The sequence below is a fragment of the Triturus cristatus genome, chromosome 9, assembly GCF_964204655.1.
Source record: "Triturus cristatus chromosome 9, aTriCri1.1, whole genome shotgun sequence".
In the NCBI taxonomy this organism is placed as follows: Eukaryota; Metazoa; Chordata; class Amphibia; order Caudata; family Salamandridae; genus Triturus; species Triturus cristatus.
The window spans coordinates 456,047,507-456,071,173 of record NC_140592.1 but is presented as its reverse complement, the minus strand read 5'-3'; the positions used below and the strand labels follow the sequence as shown (position 1 = coordinate 456,071,173).

Sequence of the window (23,667 nt, the reverse complement as noted above, 5' to 3'; positions counted from 1 at the left end):
CCACTAGGATTGCCACCTTTCCCAAAAAGAATAATACTGGCCAGTTGTTCATGTTTTAAGAGCCTGCAAATGCCCAGACCTAATACTTAAATAGAGTTTCATATAAAATCCTCTGTATAATTTGTAACGTGACTTCTTTTGTTTACTTTGGTTATCAGTCTGGGATCATTAAGGCAGATTTATAGTTTTAAAGAGCTTTCTTCTGAAATTTGCTGTTTGAAATATGTACTGATAGGGGGGAAATTCCTGTCTTAGGTGATTGTCATAATTTTTTTCTGGCCTGGGCAATAATATACCAGTCATGCAAGCAGAAGACCGGGCACGTGGCGCCCTACCATTGGGCAGCCAGACATAGAGGCCTGGAAGTAAATTGGCCACATCTCATGCTAAACTCTTAAAAATAAATATGCAAGGTGGCGTATAGGTTTCTATATGTACACCATTGGTACAGCACGGACAAATTGGTTGCGTCTTGACTAATTTCTATATTACGCCTCATTTCAACCATCTTGATGCTATTTATTTTGACTATGTCTGAAAGCTAAGAACTTGCTGGGATTCGAATCTGTGAACTCCATGCACATAGTTAGGGCCACTGGAATCAAGTGATTATGTGGCCCTGGTGTGTTCCGCACAATTATGGATTTGCCACATAATCTATCATCTGCTGCATACACATTTTTTTTAGTCTCAAGCTCAAATAGATCAAAAGTAATGAAAAACTTGGCGACATGTTCCAGCACAGTGAAAAGCTCTTCTCAAAAGTTGACTGGTGGTCATCTTTCAGTTGTTAATTGCTGCGTTTAGTTGTTAAACTAGTACTAAAGAGGTGATTTTTTGCCTAATGTTAACAACATTGATGCTCTGTTGACTTTTAACTTCACTGAGAAACAGGCGTGTTTTTTTAAGTTTGATTTTCATGCACAGATTGAGTTTCTAATTTTTTTTTTTCTCCAGGCAGTGAAAGTAAAGGAGAAGGAAAAACCTCCGAAATCCCAGGCTCCCCCTCCAGTCCAGCAGCCCCTGTCAGCAGAGGAAGCCAGCAACGCCGAGCGGGCGGTAGGAATGGGCTACTTCCTTTTACCCACTGTGGGCCAGGAGGGGGCGGGCTTTTGGGCCGGAAGAGGCAACAGATGGCGGGAAACTGATCAGCAAGAGGCTGCAGGCGAGGCATTCCGGCCGGCAGGGCTTCCTGAGCGTAATCAGGAACGGAAATTGACTTGGCCGAGGGAGAGGGCTGGAAATATTGTTCATTTTTGGCCATCAAATGTCACCAGAGGCATGCTGGCCTTAGGGAAATGGGAATTTTTTTTTCACAAGCTGGAGCTGCTGGGGCTGAGTCAGTCATGGCTGTCGAGTTCTGCCGTTGCCTTTTAGATGCCGGGACTACCAGGAGATTTGTCATATTTCCTGTACACCAATCGCCTTTAAGTGTCAAAATATTACCGAGACGATGAGAATTTCTGTCTAAAAAACTGGATGCCACGAAACAGTGCAATTACCAGAAAAATGTGAGCTTAAATGTCAGTTGGCCCCATGTCATGGAGATGACTTTCAGCCAGGTCTGCTTTTTCCAACCAAAAGCAATATGTGTAGCAGAGCTTCCAGACTAATAGTTTACAATGAGAAAATTGAAACAGCAAGTTACAGAACACTTTAAGCTAACGGACTAAGGCTGGCTAAAAGTTGCCATCATGACATTGGACCTTTTGACGTCTAAGTGTGAGTCTCCAATCCCAGAGTGCTCAAACTTCCCAGTTCCATGCTGAGAAACTAATCCAATCCAGGATTTATTCTTTGCACTCTGTAATTTGTAGTTCTGTTGATCCCGATATAGGAGTGAAACCAGGGTGGGATTGGGAGTACAAAATTGGCCCGGGCCCGGTAAAAAAAAGTGGCCCACATTTGCATATTGCCTTTCCGCAAAACACTGCTTCGGCAAAACTTTATAAAAAGTGTGGGGTGGGGGCGTTAAAAAAATGCACTGGGATTAGTTTACACTGGTGAAACACCTGAAAACAAGTGAGGCCATTTCTGCTTAGGCCCTCTGCCCCGCTCAATCTGCATACATTAATGACCTGGCCCAGTGAGAGAAAGGGAATGACACCTCTGCCCGTTGATAAAAGGGAGGTAATGGGTTAATGGACGCCCATCTACCTCCAGAAAGGCCACTCAGGTACCCACTGGGCTGCCGGCAGCATCGAACAAAGCAGAAACCGCCCAAATTGGCTCCCCAGGCTGCTCAAAAAAGCAGCCCACAGCTGGAATACGGATACTGTCCCTTCGGGCATTGCCCGAGTGCCCGCGTTACCAATCCAACGCTGAGTGAAACAACAAATCCCAGAATGCAAAGACGAAGCCTGGAAGGGATAAACTACTCACATGTGGACCTGGGAAACTGAAAGCTCTGCGAATCTGGAACGCCACCAATATAAAATCCAGGACAAATACACTTTATCACACAGATCAGATGCTCCCACTTTTGTGGGATTTTACCAGAGAATTAAGAAACAGTCAGAAGCCGTGTGTATACTACCCAAGGAGCTTTATAACCAAATAGCAGAATGAGTTGGTGTTTGTCTGGTTTTGTCAGAGTTTACCAACACTTTGAGGTACACAAACTTTTAGGTAACTTGCAATATCCTATTTACGTGCTGTATTTTAATCCTTATAATGAATACAGCGGTGAGTAATGTTCTGCCCTTTAGAATGTGTAGGCAAGATGGAAATAGATTCTTGCTTCCCTGCAGGGGGATGACTGTCAATAGTGCAGAAGGTGGGGGATGCCTGCAAAGGCATCCCAAAATATGGGATGGTTGGAATTCTTAAAGAGGCAATGGGGTAATCCAGGCAATTCTGCCTACAATGGGACACATTTCTCCAGCAGAGCACAATTTCCTTTTTCCACCTTTGGCGGTGTTGATGATATGAAATATTTTGAACTAATGTATAGGACTTACAAGTGTGCGATCCGAGCTTTCTTTTGGTGTACTACTTGTTTATTGCTTGTCATATTGCTGGCAGATTGTCACTTTATATATCTAGAACTACCAATAAAATTGTTTTGTTTTAAATAATAATAATAGCAAATAGTACAGCAGAAACTGTGGCACTAAGGCCAAGGAGTGTGAGGAGCCCATTACAACCCAAATATGTCTGTTTTCACTACCCCACCAGGGGTTTGGCCCGCTTACTTGCATTAGTGCCCATGGCATTCTTTCTACGCCACTGCTCATGGGCATTGAACCTCAACAGTGCTTAAATAGCTTACTACAGCAGAATAGCTATGTTATTTTCTTATTACAGATGACAGCAAGGAAGTGGGGGTTATTAATTGGGGTGGGTAACTCTCCACTCATGGAATATCACATCCCTTGTTGGGGGTTAACCCTTAAATTCACTAAATTAACCTGCGCACGGGTCAATTACATCAACCTGGTTTGTCTCGGTCAAAGATATTACTTTCTGACTTAGTCTTTTAAGTCCCAATCCATGGCAGGAGTGCACTTCTTAAGTGCCCAAGGACCTCGGTGGAGGCTATTAGAGATTCACAAGGTGTCAGAGCGAGGCCAACAGCAGGGTCCAGTCCAGGTCCAGTTGCAGCTGGTCAGCCAGGTTCTTCTGGGAAAAGGCCTCTTGCAACTTGTTTTCCAGTACCCACACACGAGGTTACCCAATTGACCCTTGGGGTTCACTTTTTTGTCCTTGGTACAAGAGGGAGCAGGTCTAATCATTCAGGGCTCCTCTCAAATTACAGTCCTCTTCTGATCTTCCTCAGGTCCAGAAAGCGTTCTGAAGTGGGAGCTTGGGGGTGCCATATTTATGCCTGGCATTAGACAGTGGGTGGTAAGGACTCCTGGGCCTGCCCTAACCAATCGGGTAAACATTGCCTAGGGTACCCCTACCCGCTTTTGCAGCAGTATCTGTTTGCTTTACTGCAAACAAAACAATGCCATGTGGCAGGTCATTTTCAAGATGGCAAAAGTCTCGGCCGCACTAGACTTGGTCTCTGAGGCCTGGGGAGAGTGTGGGGAGTGTACTACCGTAACTCTAGTATCCTCCCACATCTCACACTAAAATCCAGTTTGAGGCAGCCACTGCACCCGCAGCAAACCCAGAGACAGAAGTCAGGTAGGACAAAAGCTAGGTCCTCCAACAACCAGTCAGTGGATACACAATAATTGTCTTGGTATCATGTTCTCTACCTTTCAAGTGTGCCCCTGGTGTTACATGTGGCTCAACAGACCTGTCAAGCAGGATTTGACACTGTGGTGTCAAAAAGGATGCACACATCCCCCACCCTGAATATTCTGTGGAGTTTAGAGGAACCATCTCTGCCCATTCATGTCAGCTCCTGAATTAATTTCATAACTTTTTCACATCTATTCAAGGCTGAGCACAGGCTGAGAGCTGGCAGAGATTTATGCTAACTAGCCTTCTGACATTTGATGCAGGTAAAGGCTACTTTACCTTTCTAAAGGTTACTTTCCCATAATATTTATCACAAATCTGACTTCACCATTTAATTGGATTTTTATTAACTATTAAAAATAGAGCTTTCATTATTTTTCTTGCTGGTCCTACATCCTGAGATACACTTTTAGTATTTTAATCTGTTCTCTGATTTTCTACATACAACAGCTAGGCCCGCCACAGTGAAAAGAATTTGTAGGGCCTTGTCACTGTAAGAACATGTTAACTTTACATTTCTACATGCCCTACTTTTAAATACCATGTACCCAGCCTTGTGGACTATAAGGCCTATAAAAGGATGACTTAGTAATATTTAAAATGAAGGTTTTTACCTGTCAAAGGTGTTTATTTTAACAGGTTGTGGTGCATGTTTGGCATTGACAGGTACTGTCAAGTTATAATGGTAGGCCTGAAGCCATGTTTGCACTGCCACTTTAGTGGATGGCACAGTATGAGCTGTAGACCACTAGTGGCATTTAATTTGTCAGCCATGGGTACATTTTGTATCATATACGAGGGACTCAAAGGCAAGGCAAATGTACCAATTAGGAGTAAGCAATTCAAACATGTTTAAGGGGTCATTCCTGGTTATCATGGGTAAAGCCATCAAAAATGTAGGGCCCAGCAAAAGGTGAAAAATCTGGGTGACCATGCAAAAACGGCAGATTTCCTACAGGGACCAACGATGTCACAGCTAGAGTGTAAGAAAGAATTAGAGACAGGCGTTTAGAAAAGGATGTCAGGCTTCCAAGCATTATATATGGGATAACATACCCCCTTCCATACATTATAAGGATATTGCACGTCACTGTTCTATGACCATGTAGAGGAATGAGGCCGAAGGCTGGTCATAGAACCCCGCTGTAGGTCCAACAGGGATGGAAGGTGGCTACTGCCAGTCCTTCATTTTTCTTTGAATTCTCTAACTTGTATTTTTGCTTTGCCCTATGCCCTTTTCCAAATTCAAGAAAACAAGTACAACTATGCAAAGCAGAAAACAGGCATCAGCGCACTATGCACCCCTGACAAAGGACTAGATATGCCTACGGCAGCAGAAGCTGGATAGTAATGTTGCCACTCCAAAAGTAAGTATCCCACACACCCAGCGAGCTTTGACTTCTTACCCCAAACCGCAATGTATTCTGGGACTTGAAGTTTCACGTTCATCATTATAAGTATGTGTTTAGTGCAAGGTTCTGCTGGATAAAAAGCGAAGACTGTAGTGACTAAACTTCGACGGGAAACAGCCTTTACCACGAAGCATTTTCTACGCAATACGTTTACAACGATACACTTACCTCTTAAACGTCTTCACAACGCGTAATGCTTCAACAACCATCTTCACCACGCAAGCAACGTCATCACGGAACAACGTCATCCTAATCCGAAAAAAAGCATCAGTTCGTTTTCAGTGTCGGCGGAGACCTGCGGAAAAAGGAAAAAAAAAGAAGAAAGGGGGCTTGGGGGGTCTCCCCCCCCAAAAAAGAAAAAGCGGAGTAAAGGTAAAATCGGGGTACGGGGAAAGCGTGGAAAACACATTCCGTTGTAACGCATGCGTGGTAAAGGCATGCGTTGCAAAGGAATGCGTAGTAACGACATATATTCACTTCAACACATGATAATCGGCCGCTTGGCAGCTCGGCCTAGAGTTTCCCAAAACATCTTCGAGCCCAGAGAGGCTTTGCCCGCTGTGTGAAAGAGCGCACAGTGGAATCAGCTCTCGGCATCAGACAGCGAGGCCCCGCATTCCCTTCCTCGCCTCGGCTATGAGCATCACCTTATTTAGCAATGTTCTGCATTTTATGTGACTCGGTTGCTTATCATTCCAGGGGGACTCTGTATGAAAAGATGAGGAAAGACTAAAAAGCCCATTGCGGCCTTGGTTATTGTATTCTTGGAAAGCGATGCCGGTGTCGCCTGCTGCTTTTGTTTATGTGCTGTCTGTTGGCGCCCTCTTCAGGGCAGAGAATGCTTTGCTGACAAACCCTGTCGTTCTTTCCTAGGCGCAGAAGGAAAAACTGCACGCGGAGCTAAAACAAGTGCTGCAGCTGAAAGGACAGAACCAGAGGAGAAGTTTGCAGCCGTCTGACGCCGAGATGGACCCTAAACAATCAGAAACAGGGGTACTGTTTCCTTGAAATATACGGATCTTGTCGTATTTCTGCTAGAGATGCCCTGTAGGTCATGGCAGCCCTACAGAGTTGTAGGAACCCTGATGCATGTTCATGGGTAATGAAGCCACAGACCCAGTTAGGCCTACAGTCACTGGAGTTGGTTAAGGTACCTTCTTTCATACCCAACTTTACACAGGTACTGTGTACTGGTCCCAGTAGACCCACACATACTGTCGTCGCGAAGGTAAATATATTTGAAGAGCAGCTGTCCACATATATTAAGAAAAAGAGGTAAAGGCCTCAGTGCCAGTTTTTTTTGTAGTGTTATATTACGCGTGCTCGACCCGAAGGTATTGAAGAACTTTACATGAGCACCAGGGACGTCTTAAGAATTTTGGGGGCCCGGGGCCAAACGTATTTTGGGGGGCCCTGTTCAGGACAGCTTCGAATTTAGGATCCTATTTCAGCTCTTTCATGCCCTCTTTGGCCAGGTTACTGACTAGCCGATGTCCGTGCAGGTAACAGGGTGGAGCGGTGGGGCCGTGTAAGGGAGGATTTCGAGGGACAATGCGATGGGAAAATTAATTATTTAATTTTCCCTCTGCATCATCCCTCGAAGTCCCCCCTTACACGGCCCCACCGCTGTTACCTGCACATGTCGCGGCTGCCACACAGTGCACAAGCTCATTCGTCCACATTCTAAATATGTTCCCATCTAATATTCAGAGATAGTGATGTGTGTTTTCAATATTGTAACACAGCAGCAACTCACTAATATCACTGCAAATAATATCTGATAACCCTCCCATTACTCATATGAGAGATCCTGTTTTGATTTAAAATAATGTTTATTATGGATCTGGCATGAGACATGTCACATATCACCCAGGTACACAAACATTAAAGGGAAATTATATTTAATCTATTCAAGAATCACTAAGATTCATCAGGACAAGACTCTGCAGAACAGGGCTGGCTCTAACAGGGGCCCCCTGAAAGGCTGGTGCCCTGGACCAGAGCCCACTATGCCCATGCCTTAAAACGTCTCTCAAGAGCACCAGTTACATTACTCAAGGACATATTTATTTTGGTTAGGCACAGGGAGATTAAGATAATTCGCCCAGAATCAGAGGAGGTTGAGCCGACGCCGAGTCTTGAACCTGGTTCCCCAGCTTCAAAGTCGTCAGCTCTGATCGTTAGGCCACAACCTATCCCCATACGTGCATATTATAACAGAAGAGTCTGACCCATCTGGGCGTGCACACACTCACACACCCTCATACCTATATAGAGGAGTATGTGCTAGTGAGTATTTACTACTCCTTGATGCAGGGGTAGTTTGTACTGCCAAACAAAGCAACACCCACATTCTCTGACAGGTGAAGAAATCAAAACCAGCTGGATACCTGGAAGCATACATTGTGCCGGTCTTTCGAGCCCAGTTGTACACACATCCTGTGACATCAGTTCACGCCCAGAGTCAGAGGCTCCACATCCTGTGACTGTGGTGCACGCCTAGAGTCAGAGGCTCCGCATCCTGTGACAGCTGTGCATGCCTAGAGTCATAGAGTCAGGTGCACCACATCCTGTGACAACAGTGCACACTTAGAGTCAGAGAGTCAGAGAATCCTCATCCTGTGTAGGCGGTGCCTGCTTAGAGTTAGAGATTGCACGTCCTCTGACAGAGGTGCATGCCTATAGTCAGGGGCTCTACATCCTGTGGCAGCAGTACACGCCTAGAGTCAGAGGCTCCACATCCTATGACAGTGTTGCATGCCTAGAGTCAGGGGTTCCACATCCTGTGAAAGCGGTGCATGCCTAGAGTCAAGGGTTCCACATCCTGTGACTGTGGTGCACGCCTAGAGTCAGAGGCTCTGCATCCTGTGACAGCTGTGCATACCTAGAGTCATAGAGTCAGGTGCTCCACATCCTGTGACAATGGTGCACACTTAGAGTCAGAGAGTCAGAGGCTCCTCGTCTTGTGAAGGCGGTTAGAGATGGCATATTCTGTGACAGAGGTGCATGCCTAGAGTTAAGGGCTCTGCATCCTTTGGCAGTAGTACACACCTGAAGTCAGAGGCCCCACATCCTGTGATGGCGGTGCATGCCTAGAGTCAGAGAGTCAGTGGCTCCTCATCCTGTGAAGGTGGTGCCCGCTTAGAGTTAGAGATTGTACATCCTGTGAGAGAGGTGCATGCCTAGAGTCAAGGGCTCTACATCCTCTGGCAGAAGTACACGCCTGAAGTCAGAGGCTCCACATCCTGTGATGGTGGTGCATGCCTAGAGTCAAGAGCTCCATATCCTGTGACAGCAGTGCACGGCTAGAGTCAAAGGCTCCACATCCCGTGACAGCGGTGCACGCCTGGAGTCATAGAGTCAGGGCCTTCACATCCTGTGACAACGGTGTACTCCTAGAGTTAGAGATTCCACATCCTGTTATAGACATTCACGCCTAGAGTCAGAGTCTCCACATCTTGTGACAGCATTGCATGCCTAGAGTCATAGGCTCCACATCCTCTAACAACGGTGCACTCTTAGAGTCAGAGATTCTACATCCTGTGACAGAGGTTCGCACCTAGAGTCAGTCAGTCCTCTGGCAGCAGTACACGCCTAGAGGCAGAGGCTTCACATCCTGTGACAGCGAGGCATGCCTAGAGTCAAGGGTTCCACATCTTGTGAAAGTGGTGCATGCCTAAAGTCATGGACTTCACATCCTGTGATAGTGGTGCACACCTAGAGTCAGAGGCTCCACATCCTGTGACATCGATGCATGCTTGGAGTCAAAGGCTCCACATCCTGTGACAGCAGTGCACGCTTAGAGTCAGAGGCACCACATCCTGTGACTGTGGTGCACGCCTAGAGTCAGAGGCTCCGCATCCTGTGACAGCTGTGCATGCCTAGAGTCATAGAGTCAGGTGCTCCACATCCTGTGACAACAGTGCACACTTAGAGTCAGAAAATCAGAGAATCCTCATCCTGTGTAGGCGGTGCCTGCTTAGAGTTAGAGATTGCACGTCCTGTGACAGAGGTGCATGCCTATAGTCAGGGGCTCTACATCCTGTGGCAGCAGTACACGCCTAGAGTCAGAGGCTCTGCATCCTGTGACAGCTGTGCATGCCTAGAGTCATAGAGTCAGGTGCTCCACATCCTGTGACAACGGTGCACACTTAGAGTCAGAGAGTCAGAGGCTCCTCGTCTTGTGAAGGCGGTGCCGGCTTAGAGTAAGAGATTGCATATTCTGTGACAGAGGTGCATGCCAAGAGTTAAGGGCTCTGCATCCTTTGGCAGTAATACACACCTGAAGTCAGAGGCTCCACATCCTGTGATGGCAGTGCATGCCTAGAGTCAGAGAGTCAGAGGCTCCTCATCCTGTGAAGGTGGTGCCCGCTTAGAGTTAGAGATTGCACATCCTGTGAGAGAGGTGCATGCCTAGAGTCAAGGGCTCTACATCCTCTGGCAGCAGTACACGCCTGAAGTCAGAGGCTCCACATCCTGTGATGGTGGTGCATGCCTAGAGTCAGTGGTTCCATATCCTGTGAAAGTGGTGCATGCCTAGAGTCAAGAGCTCCATATCCTGTGACAGCAGTGCACGGCTAGAGTCAAAGGCTCCACATCCTGTGACAGCGGTGCACGCCTGGAGTCATAGAGTCAGGGCCTTCACATCCTGTGACAACGGTGCACTCCTAGAGTTAGAGATTCCACATCCTGTTATAGACATGCACGCCTAGAGTCAGAGTCTCCACATCTTGTGACAGCATTGCATGCCTAGAGTCATAGGCTCCACATCCTCTAACAACGGTGCACTCTTAGAGTCAGAGATTCTACATCCTGTGACAGAGGTTCGCACCTAGAGTCAGTCAGTCCTCTGGCAGCAGTACACGCCTAGAGGCAGAGGCTTCACATCCTGTGACAGCGAGGCATGCCTAGAGTCAAGGGTTCCACATCTTGTGAAAGTGGCGCATGCCTAAAGTCATGGACTTCACATCCTGTGATAGTGGTGCACACCTAGAGTCAGAGGCTCCACATCCTGTGACAGCGATGCATGCTTGGAGTCAAAGGCTCCACATCCTGTGACAGCAGTGCACGCTTAGAGTCAGAGGCTCCACATCCTGTGACAGCATTGCATGACTAGACTCAGAGGCACCACATCCTGTCACAGCAGTGTACACCTACATTCAGAGGCTCCACATCCTGTGACAGCATTGCATGCCTAGAGTCAGAGGCACCACATCCTGTAACAGCAGTGCACACATAGGGTCAGAGGGTCATTCTTTTGAATCTTAAGCCTACCTATTTGAGAAATTTCCTATCCTCTCTTTTCTGCAAATTCCATTTGAATCCCAGCATTACACTGCCTTCATTGGCCCCTATAATCTGTAAGGAATAAACCCATTTGGGAGCTCATAACCTATCATAACTCTTCCAAAGCTGCTGGTCAGCAGCTTCATGCCTTGACCGGCCTCTGTTCCAGTGGCAGGCGCTATTTAACAGGGGTGGCGGGGCGGGGGGGGGGGGGGTGGTAAATGGAAAAAAAAACCACTTACCTGCAGGCCGGCCGGATGCCGCCTCTCGCTGCTCTTCAGCTCCTCGACAGCAGGAAGCATCCAGGCTCCTGTCTGCCCAAGCCAATCACAAAGCTGCAATGCAGCGTTGTGCTTGGTCTGAGCGCCGTGGTTCGGTGCTCAGATGAGGAAAGAGAACCGGGGAACGTTCTCCATCCAAGCTGTAATGCAGCCTGGGTGGAGAACATGCAAAGTGCGCATGATGGTTTAGCTCGCCCAAGACGGCCGACCAAACATTCATGCGCACGTGGAGTGGGCAAATCACTCTTCTCCCTGACCCCTGCTCTGTCGGCCCACCCCGCACAAGGAAACAGAAAACTAAAAAAATAATAATGTTGGTTATTATCATTTTAGTTTTACTTTAACTACTACTCGCAGAGTAGTGGAGCGACGCTCTTCCGCCTTAGCGGAGGAGCCGCTGCTGCTCTGTACAAATAAATGGTCTCACCTAGAATTCCCCATTCTCCTTTTGAGGTCTTTAATTCTTGATGGGTCCAGTTCTTTAAGACAGTTGGGGGTTTTGCTACCACACCTGGCGCATACCCTTCCACCCCTCCAGCCTGTGTACATCTCGATCTTTGTGTTTATACCACATAGGTCTTGGACTTAAACTCTGCATCGATTTTTGCCATTCTCCACTCACACCTTGCCCCCCCCCGCACCCCCTCATGATTGCTCGCCTCTTGAAAAAAATGCAGGTCTTATGGACCGCTGTTGTGCCACTGTGATTCCACCTCGACAGAAGCGTCTTGTTTGAGCCAGTTTCACTACACAGTTGGCTAGTTGGTATTTAAAAGCAGGCCGGCCAATGGACACTACCACACCTCGTGACACAGGCTGTTGGCGCTCTTCAAGCGGCACCACATAAATATTGACTCTCGTACAGTGAACCATAAGGTTAGGGAACCTTGGCACCCAGTAGGTTTTCAGCATAGGCGTGGAGACACAGCACTGAGGAAATCCATTTAGGCTTATGAACTGCCACAGGACAAGAGCAGTTGTTCCAGAAAGGCTTGTTTTTTTGGGGTAGGAAGAATGTGGGGGGGGGGGGGGGCAGGTGTGATTATTCAGGCAGTGCAAGGGGTCCCCAGCCCTGCCCCCTTTCCCTCTAATGCATCATCAGCACTTACAAATCTATTAGAAACATAAGGGGATGCATTCTTAATGCAATTATAAAGAGAAAGATTGCAGCTGAGCATATGTTTCCATTTGTGTTTATTGAAAATTAGATTTTGGTTAACTTACGTTTTAAGAATGCGCCATTGTTGTTTATTTTAATAGTGCATTTTTTAAATGCAAGCTAGCAAAAATGTAACTTTCTTTAAAAACAAAAGGAAATGTATGCTCAGCTGCAATCTTTCTCATTATAATTGCATTAAGGGTGCAGTACCTTATATGGCTAATAGAGGTCCTTTTACAACGTCACAGAGACGCCGAGTAACAGCCTATAGTACTACACCCTTTCCTTTCTTTGTGGATTTTCTTTTATTACTTATGCTACTGCTTGGCTATTTGTTGAAAACAAAAAAAATCAAAGAAACATTATTTTTTGCAACGCCAATAGCTCATACTTTCAGCAATGCAAGACCTACTGTAAATGCTTGTCTAAATTATCCTTCCGGCGCATTTAACTGCACTAGAGAGCAATACATGAACTCTAAAATTGCATTTGCAACAAGACATTTTTATAAGTGCAAAAACTGTTGTACAGAAACACGTTTTACTTTCATAACTTCAGAGAACCAACATTTGATACACTTGAATTGTTTTGACGCTTTGTGGTCAATACACAGAAACATAGCTGGTATCTTCATAGAGTAAATTTTCTACTTTTGTGTTCACCTCCTGAATTGTCGGAATGTATCTCTCTTGCCAGGAGGATGTGAAAAAATCAGAGATGGTGCAGATCGTCATGGAAACGGAAGCAGAGGCTGGAGTGAGCGGGATCAGTGTTTCCGGCGGTGGAAAAAGTGGTCTTTTTATCAAAGATGTGCAAAAGGATTCTCCTGCTGCCAAATCCTTGAGTCTACAGGAAGGTAAGCAGTGTTTTCGTTTCCACATCGTTTATTGGGCCAAAATGAAAGAGGTTCGTGCAAACATGGGGCGGATAAGTTGACTGGGGAAAGAAGGGGCAGAGCGAACACAGTCAGCAATTGGAAGGATTGTGTAGAATTTGAATTGCAAATAAGTACAATAGCATAGTGGGTTGATGCACCTGCTCTGGAGATCCATTTGAAACGTGCAAGCTACAGGTTTGAACCTGCAAATCAGAAACAAATTCAAAATCTAGTAAAACTATAATATTTTCCTGTGTATTAACTATTGTTAGAGATTAGCCTAGCAATGGTTGTGTCTGTCAGACCATTGCAACTAAAATAGGATACTGATTCAATGCACACCCCTATTAGGGAAAAAGAGATATCAGATATCTATAAATTCATAACAGGCTGCATTACAGTCACAGGAATCTGTTGTCTAAACAGCTTAAAACTATCTGGATGTAGATTTTTTTTTTAACAATGGTCCTCGTTTTGGCTTCTGTAGGTCCAACAAAACTTAAACCTCCCTCAGGACTTCCACATGTCTATTTGAATGTTCAAAAATGGTTTCCCCACTGCTCAATATATACAGTAGGTATCTTTTTATTTTTAGGTCTCGCCTGACCCAGCGCATGCGCTGGTCTGGCGAGACATTTTGTGAGGGCTCCAAAAAGTGCTACCAGGCCAGCCTAGACCTACAGTGCATGTGCGCGGGCGCGCGCGTCGCGCTTTACCGCTATTACTTTCACTTTCACGGGCGCACGGCCGCTTTGATGTTTGATCGCGATCACTTTCGCGTGCGGCCGTTTCGATGTTCTCCGTGAGGCTTCAATAGATTGCAGCAGTTAAAACAAGCATTGGCATAGCCACTAGGTCTCGCTTTTGGGACCTTATAAATGTTTAGTTATGCAACTGTTGCATGGCTAAACACTTATAAGGTCCCAAAGGCGGGACCTATTGGCTATGCCAATGCTTGTTTATGTTTTTTTGGGAGCATGGACATTTATCCTGAAAAAGGTTAGAGTGCTTTACATTGAGAGAAATGAAAGTGTAAGGCTAAGAATAGGATGATGAAACATTAATTGTAACTAAAAGTTTAGGTGACAACATGTTGCAGTCTGTGGGGCCTACTCACTAAAGTAAATGTACATGTGTAGATTTACTCACATGTAAATTTACTCTCACACTTTATAGTAACTCTTTACTACTTTGGCTATCACCATTTCAGAGTGTAAAGTTACTCCAGAGAGTAGTCTTGCATGTCTCCAACAACCTCAGTTTAGAATAGGTAATCTGCACAAACATAATGTATGACAGTAAAGATAATGAGCCTTTTTGATGGACTTCTAAACTTTACAATACCCGAGCAAATGATTACGGATAATCTCATTTAGAAATAAGCATAATACTTTCAGTTATTACCATTTTATGTTTCCTTTACGGGTGGGTGGGCGGGGCTACTCTGCTAACGGAGCAGGGTAGGGGAGGAGTGGTTTGCCCACTCCTATGTGCGCAATGACTGTTTGGTTGGTCCTCTCGGGCCGCCCAAATCAGTCATGCGCACTTTCTCTGTTCTCCATGCAGGTTCACTACATACCTATTCTTTTATGTTGAATTTTACAGCCCTTTAACAAGGGCTTTCATGTAACCACATCAAACGCAGTTTAGGCACCATCACAGCACTCCAAACAGACAGTTTCAAGGTTCTGTAGATCCTCTTGGTCATTGCTGCAGTAAGTCACTCCCATGCATGTCACTCTACCACAAGAGACATATTTACGAAAGCAACAGTGTTTCACTGTGCAATTGTCTTTTTAATGGTATATTTTGGCACAGTTGCACAGCAAATGAATAGAGACGTGGCTTGGAATTCTTCTCAAAGGCTTGACAGTGATCAGTTTCAAATCTTTGAAGATGATGCAGGGTAACCTGAAGCAGTATCTGGCCTGTAAGGGGAGGCATTTGAGCAGAATCAATACAGGTATATTGTTATCTCTGTTTTGTGGGTTAGTGATCAGAGACCCTGCATCTGCTGCAGTGAAGCAGACATATGCCCATCCTGTCACGAGGACCTCTCAGACAGGACCCTTGCAGGGCCTGGCAAAAATCAGGGAAAGACTCTGCCAGTGGATCTAGAGTGCAGAGGACTCTTAGAAAGGTGAACTGAGCACAAGGAGACAAGCGCTGGCTGCAACAAAGAGGGTCTCATAGTAGTGGTAAGGAGCAGGGAGCCTTAAGAATAACAAAAGAGCAAGCAATGTGATGCACCCACCATTGAGTGGTAGAGCGCAGGTAGCTGGCCCCCAGAAACATCTGTGGGGACTGCAAACATCAGAAATATCTTGATGCCCTGCCAAAGGCGGTGCACATGAGTGAGATTGGCAAGCATGATGAATGCAACCTGATCTGTTTTCGAAAGTGGAGGTGACAGGCTCAGGAATGAATCTGGGTGGCACGGCTCACAGAGGGAACATTATGAAACAGTGGATTAGTGCTGGCAAAGACTGTCTCAGATGGATCCTTGCCTAAAGACTATGAGCCAAGACAAAGGTGCCTCTGGCTCTCATGAAGCCACGGAGATGTTGGGGTCCGCAGCAACAGAGGGTGGGTACGTTGACCCGAGCAATGAGTACACAAGTTGACAAGTAAGTGCTGCTGGTCTTATTAACTGTGCCTCCTCAGCACAGTTGCCCATACCACCTTCTGATCATGGATGGGGTGTGGGCAGTTAGGTCTGTATGTGTGTCACCATTAGTTATTGGGACACGCTCCTGATGGTGAGTGAGGGACCTTCCCCTGGTTCTGTGTGGGGGTTCTGATAGCAGAGAATCAAAGTTGAGTACAGTCACAGAAGAAGGTGTACAGTAAAACAATGCTTCTTGGTTTGGGTGCCGAAGTGCTCTTATTTACCCAAGCGTACTTGTGAGCAAGACTTCCTCAAGTCAGGAAGAACCTCATACCTGGCTCTTCGACTGAACTGCAGAACCCCGCCCCCCCTACACACCCACAGTGCCTTGAGACCCTAACTAGTGATTAGTAGCGCTCTATAAGAACCCTGATTGAGTGATTGAAGCCTTCAAAGATGAAACTTTCAGCCTAAAGTAAGGGCTTCTAAAGGGAATTTACTGCAGGAACTGGAGTGGCTGCATTCGGAGATGCAAAGAGAGTGTTGCTACATTGGTTACATACTTTAGGGTAGAGCAATGTTAGAGGTAGTATGGATATAAAGAGCCCAGAGAGACCCACACCTCTTCACATCTGAAGGCATGGGATGAAATAGGCACTACAATTAATCTGACCTCCTATCCTCTGCCCTTCGCCTGAGTCGTCTGTAATGCTGACTTCTTTCGTTTGCTGGGCAGCCAAGCTTTCCTGTCTGGAAGTGGGTTGGATGTGTCACAGCGGGGGATCGCCTTCCAGAAATGCACTATTGCCCAATTCCCCCCCAAGCGGAGGAGAGGTTACGTTACTCTACTTACAAGTGAGACACTTAACATCGCAACCTCTCAGGTTAGAGAAGCGGACAAATCCATTAACACAATTCAAGAAGCTGCTCAACCATGCTCAATATCACTTATTTATAAGATTTTAAACAATACAGCTGACCCCAATTAAAATACCATTTCAGGGGCAATGGGGAAGAGAACTGGGATCACCCCAGCTGACGATCAGTGGAACAAATACTGCAGAGGCAAAATAACTTTGCTCAAGACGCCCAGGGTAAAGAAAGGTTCTTTAAAATACTATTTAACTGGCAGTGTACCCCTGTGTGAGTAGATACATTTGATTATAGCCAATCAGATGTCGCTCGTCGAGGATATGCAGAGTATGAATGAACACCTAGGAAGATTCTGTGGTCCTGCCCATGGTTACTGGAATTACATACTGGAGATATTTTTTTTACAGACCCTGCTTCCCTTTCTTGAATTCTCATATTCTTATATGAGGGTGTAAACTGCTTCTAATGCAATTACAGCAAATGTACCTAAAACCATCCAGGCAGATTGCATAGCTTTGGCTGTCAGGCAAACCACAGAGATTGGTGCGTAAAGTCTTTGATGGGTCTATCTATGCTTGGGGGTTATGGATACCGGAAATTGTGAGATATATTCTGGTAACTCAATTCAAGCTCCTCATAGGGTAGGAATATATCCCATACATAAACATTGCCTCTCCAATAGGCAGGAGATTAGTTTGGTCCCCAATTATCAATCTTTTGTGGCTTCCTCCTAAACATCACAATAAGTTGGGGATTCCCTGGCATACACAAGCACAGGAGGACATTTGCGAGACCTCACACACCTTCCCTCTCGCTCAGAATTTGAAGAACCCCGCCTTTGCTCCCACATGGTGTAACTGTGACATCTTCAGGTGGAACAGTGCATCTCTTCTAACTCAGTCCCAAATATGTGTGGAGGGAATCACGCAGAACTTCTCTTCTGTAAAGCAGCATTTTTGGGCATATTTACAAGAGCTTATCCCCACCAGAATGTCAGTTTTTGTGACGTTCTGGTGGTGATAAGCCATTTGCCTCATTTACAAGGCGAAGTTAAGCCACTCAATGTGACTTAACGCTGCCTTGTGAATAAAGCCCCCTTTCACGCAGCACTTATCGTGAGAGGGGCGGGCAATGGATGTTGTGGTGGACGTTCCACCGCAACACTCATTGCTTTTTGATGCTGCCTCCTACTTACAAGGGTGGCGTAAATATGGGGCAGCACCAAAATAAGACCAGGGAAAACCGGGTCTTAACCTGGCAAAACGAGGAGAAATGATTAATTTGTCCTTGTGTTTGCTGTTTCTATGTGTGCTGCATTCTGCAGCACACATAGAAACCGCAAATCACCACTAGTGATTGTTCATGTGCAGGAAGGAGTCCCTTCCTGCACATAAACAATCATTAAAAAATGAAGAGTTGCAACTTCTATGTGTGCTGTATGAAGCAGCACACATAGAAGTTACAAATCGCCATTACTGATTGCAGGAAGTGGCACCTTCCTGCACATAAACAATCATTCCCTGCAATTCAGGCTCCCGTGCACTATGGTGCAAGGGTGCCTGCATTGGCGCTAGGCTGCTAAATTTAGTACCTGCGCTAAGGGAAAAGTAGGGTTGCGCTGCATTCTTGTAAATATGGCGCATCCCTATGTTTGGAAACTGTTGGAGCGCAACATTAGCAATCTTGGCTTAGATCTACGCTCCAACAGTTTCCTTGTAAATATGCCCCTTAATCTGATGGAAAAGACAGATTACTGAATATTCACATCCATCATTAGCTGATTCAGAATAGCATTAAAGTGGGCTGTACAAGAATGTTTACCGTGGGATACCCATGTGGAATATTCTCAACACACAGAGATGACCTAAAACCTTGCTTCCATTAGTATTTAATTCCAGCAAGATTGTGAACTGTTTGTATGGACCCCACTGATTGTTGTAGGATTTGCGAACAACAAGAGAAGTGTGGGCCTGATTTAGAGTTTGTCAGATGGTTACTCTATCACAATGTGACTGATATCCAGTCTATCTTATTACAAGTGCATTATATCCTATGGCACTAGTAACAAGGCGGACGGGATACCTGCCACGTTGTGACGGAGCAACTCAATTGCCAAACTCTAAATCGGGCTCTCTGTTATGTAAGGGAGGTGTGAAGGGGTCCACTTACCACATGGCCCGCTTCTCATCCTAATAGGTGATGTTGATAAGCATAATGTACATACCTTGAAGTCACTGACCAGCAAACCTCTTACATGTTCTCTTTGCCGCTCGACTCATGATAACGCAGGGTTGGAAACCATGGAACTGCCTTCTCTAAAGGTGTGGCGGTCACAGTAGAGTGCAGTGTATGCTATGCAAAAGGTGTCTGATACAATTAGGGATAGGTGTGTGAGATTTGAATCCTCTAGCGCCCATTCCACACCAATGACGAGAGATAGTTGGGAGCAATTTAAATGGAACTCTACCCACTTGTACCAAAATTACAACTATTTTCAAGCTCTGTGGAATGTGTTCCTTGACACATATTAGGCAGATATGTATATGTCTGCTTTGAGGATAACAAAAATTATTTAGTCATAGAGGTCTTGCCCTAAATTGTTATAAAGCAAAGTAAAAGCAATACTTGTCAACACATTTGGAGATCTGTACTTCCAACCAAGGATGATTTGGATAGAATCAAACGAAACAATTTCATATCCATGATTGTATTATTAACAGTGATGTTCTGTGTTTTCTTTTGGGTTGAATGAAACTTTTAGATGGTGGTAGTTTTGACACCAGTATGAGTTATTTTCATATTCTATATTTGTGAAGCCATCTTTTCAATGTTTGGGATCAGCGTTGCAGATTCTGTGCCAATGAAAGCTGTGCATCTGTCCTTGTAGGAGATCAGATCCTGAGCGCCAAAGTTTACTTTGACAATGTGAAGTATGAAGACGCCCTCCAAATCCTACAATATGCTGAACCCTACAAGATCTCCTTCTGTCTCAAGAGGAATGTACAATCTGCCGATGTTTCCATGTCACCAGGATCCGGCACGTTCGAGGTAAAGGGACCTAAAGCCAAGATGCCAAAAATGGTATGTGCTCTTCTACCGTGAACTGTTTTCTGATTCTTTGTCTTTCCATGTTGTGTCCACCCATGTAGTCTCCATCTTTCAGTGGATCCCAGTGCCAAATATACTCCTGGTTAGTATGGTGTTGAATAAAAGCCTCCGAAAGTTGCAGTGGAACTGCAACCCATCTGCAATGTGGGTTTCTCACGATATACTCTCTAAGGTGAATTCTGAAACTCTTTCAGCTTTCACCTGTACGTCTGTGAGTAATAATCATCCACATGTTAATTAGTCTGATCCCACTCCAAAACCATTGACCCAGCCTAAACAGCTGCCATGTTCTCACTGCTTGGAATGATAAGCAATCCAGACGTTTCCACTTCTTTGGGCTTCATCAAAGACGTTTTACTTGAGTCTTTAACCACAACAATCCCAAACATTTATGCATAGTCAACCACTTTTAAAAGCCCCTGTTTTAAATTAGGAAGTACTTGCATACTTTTAGCTATGGGTGAATGAAGTACCCACAAATCAAATTAACAAAAACAATCTCAGAAGCCTGGATGTAGCAGGCACAGGCAACCCCCAGTCATCACAGAGAGCGTGCCCTGCATTGTATGGTCCAGTTGTGCTTCATATGTGTATGGCTACCAATGCTGTTGTCTATCAGGAACAACTTTCTTGAAAAATAAGCTACCTGTGAGTAACTACTCTTGCAGAATGACACATTACTCACCCACTCCATCTCCTATTGGGATTCAGTGTGCATTGTTCCCATACATCTGGTTGGTTTCCTCAAGATAAATGGTCACAATAGAAGAGGGCAAATAAATAAGTAGTGATCATCACCATTTGCTCTGGCACTCTCCCTGCAAACTTATGGTTTGTGAGTGCCCCACACCTTTACAACCTTATCTGGCAAGCCACATAAAGAACCTACTGTAGATAACTAGTATGAACACACATGTCTGAACAGTTATGGTTCAAAGAACTGTAAATAAAGAAAAAAACATAAAATTCATAGATATTAATATAAATTAATATAGAAAAAGATGGGTAGTGGGGTAAACACGTAATAGTAACGTAGAGAAAAGATTAACTAGCCAGAAAGTTTAGGTTGCTGCAGATATATTCTCTCAGAAGAAAATAAAGATCACCAAGGGAATTCAGATGTTTGCTTCATCTAATTAATATTGTCTTTGATGGACAAAAATCCACCTAAGACCTTAATACTAGTGCCCCGAGAAGGATACGCATAGAGGTACAGAACTTTTAAGATGTTTTGGGACCCATCATCACCTGTTTCCCATGATTATGAAGGTATACAAGTGTTTATTAGTTCCTGAAAATATGTTTTAAGTACATCTGTGGCCTTCAAAATAATCACACCGAAACTCTTAAACTTCTGATAAAAAATTATGATTTGAAGTTGCATCTTCTATTACAGTCTCGTATCTACTTACCATTGATTAGGATGTGAGGTAAACCCAAATTCCATTCTACAGTCAATAAGAGGGCAATTTCAGAGAAAGATGAACATGAAATATAAGCAATAATGGATTTAAGAAAGCAACCAGTTGAGGACAACTGAAGAACTGTGATCAGTGTAGAAAGTTTACCAGCTGTTGGACTTCCAATAATTATCGATCCAATCACTCAGCTTGTCTTTACATGTTTCAATCATATAACTAAATAACCATTCCTGCCAAAATTAACTAACAGGACTCTCATAATAGAATCAGATGGAACGCACAATTACATTGTATGAAATAATATCCATTTTGATTCAAAATGTATCTCAATTATTGCATTTGCTGTCTGTTGTTTAATATTAGGGTAACCACAGCAGTTTATTACAGACTTCTATAAATGAAGCTGTTGGACCTAGATCAATGATTTGTTTGGCAGAGATGCACAGTTAGTAAACAGTCTCAATTGTCATTTGGTGCTCTCAAACTTGCTTATAAGACTCTTTTTCAGTGATAAATTACAATATCTATTTAATTTGAGACATCTTCAAAATAAATTTGTACGGTACATTATTAAGATATTTTGAAATCCATTCAGATTAAATGTGAATAGTTACTTCGGAGAAAAATAACATGGACATTGTATCTTAAGAAGGGTGAACCTGGTGGTATCAGACCAATATTGTTTTCTTCATATTGACCAAACTGTCTCACAAAAAGAATTGCCCCTCTGTTCCCCAGTTTTACTGAACTAGTTATACCCCAGTTTCGCAATATGTTTTGACGGTTGGTCCTTGGAAAGCAACATGAAATTTGATTTCATTTTACATAAAGGAATCTTATAATCGGAAATAGCTCAGCTATAGTACTAAAGGGGTAGTCATCCATTATAGACTTCAATAATTTTATTTTACCGCAGTTTACCTATAGTATAAATGCAAGTGTTGGGGTAACCTCACGATCTTGTTCAGTTCTTGAACCGTGGACATCTTAAATATATTAATTCAAAACAGCTGATCGCTACATTTGTAATGTTAATTGGACTACTTAATAAACGCCACAAAATATGCTATACATCTTGAAAGTTGTGTTTTTACATGTGTCTCTATACCAGATTGTATTATACAGTTTACAAAGTGGTGGGGTGTATGAACGTGTCTCAAAGTTTCTTTGTAATCTGTTTTATGTTAAGATGTGCTCCTATTTTGGATCAGTTGTGAATTTTGGAGATAATGCCTAGTAACTGGCTAGGCTAAACCATTTAGATTAGCTAGGAGGCATAAGTCCTTCATTGCTATCTCATACACGCCAACATTTTAGAAGAGGAAAGTTGAGGATTTTAAAAAAATTATCAGGAGAATGTATTTCCCATATTGAAGCAGAGGCAATTTCAGGCGTTAGACAGCCAAAATAAAGCTGTTTTTATCTCCAAAAATTGGGAGTCTCCCGTCTGAATCGAGTCTATTGGCATGTATGCTATCTGTGGCTATTTTTTAGCCCACATACATGCAGAGGATATTTTTTAGGTAAGCCTTTTTGGATGACCCCTAGTGGCTCTATTACTCTTAGTTTAAAAATTCTCCGGCATTATAAGTAAGGCTCCCTGTTTTCCGTTTTAACGGATTTTTACAGATAAATACAGACAGAAAGCAATGTCATTCTGTCTGCCTTTATTTTTAAAAGTGGATAAATACAGAAAATGGTGCTTCTTTTAAGTGACTCTCCGTGCTGTCTTACATGAATTATAGGCCAGCAGCTGAGCAGATGGGCAGCATGGGAAAATAAAAAACAGGATGAAATGTCTTCAAATAACGGCATATGTCAACATACATTTATGATATAATGCTAATATTTACCAGTGGATCTATTGTTATGTAATATTTAGTAGCTTAAATAGGTAAAAGACGACAGACATCAAAGTATGAGTGCCCGTCTATCAGGTAAATAGATATGGAAATGTACAGTTTTACAACTTCATTTATGTGCAAAACACAAAATAAATATGGATAATGTAACGCCCTGAACGTCTCAGGATCGTTTAACAGACACGATAATGAGGACGCAACCACTTGTGAAGGGTTAGTTATTTTAATGAAGGCAAAACTAATACAAAGAATAAACAAAAGTTATAGTCACTGGAATCCTCCAGGCTAAGTACGTTACCAGCCCACAGCACAGATGGTCCTAACCGTCCTCTGCATATACGCCGATCCCGGCGTATGCCAACAGAGGGCAGAAATGAAATGGCCGACAATGCCAATCGGTAGGCTGTGAGGGGCACGAAGAGTGTTGGGGAGAATCGAGGAGTCAGGGAAACACCCAGCCGGGGTCTCTACCTGAAGGGAGCAGCCGCTCAACCTCTTCCTCAGACTGCACCGGGACGCGGAGTCACCTCCTGGTGATGCGTCACCGATACCCCACTCAAAAGCAAGAAGACTGAACCGAGAGCAGCCG

General features: G+C 44.3%; 1 protein-coding gene across 2 annotated transcripts in view; it reads left to right on the top strand.

Annotated features, from left to right (window-relative positions):
- The window catches only part of PRX (periaxin), a 293,671-nt gene that overhangs the window by 243,071 nt on the left and 26,933 nt on the right, over positions 1-23,667 (top strand). Inside the window, exons 3-6 of one of the 2 annotated variants that reach the window (XM_085625368.1) lie at positions 958-1,059; positions 6,477-6,596; positions 13,026-13,185; positions 19,575-19,768. In XM_085625368.1, coding sequence (XP_085481494.1) covers positions 6,570-6,596; positions 13,026-13,185; positions 19,575-19,768 — 381 coding nt within the window. In that variant the 5' untranslated portion in view covers positions 958-1,059; positions 6,477-6,569. The remainder of the gene's footprint in view (positions 1-957; positions 1,060-6,476; positions 6,597-13,025; positions 13,186-19,574; positions 19,769-23,667) is intronic. The other variant, XM_085625369.1, reaches the window with a different exon arrangement.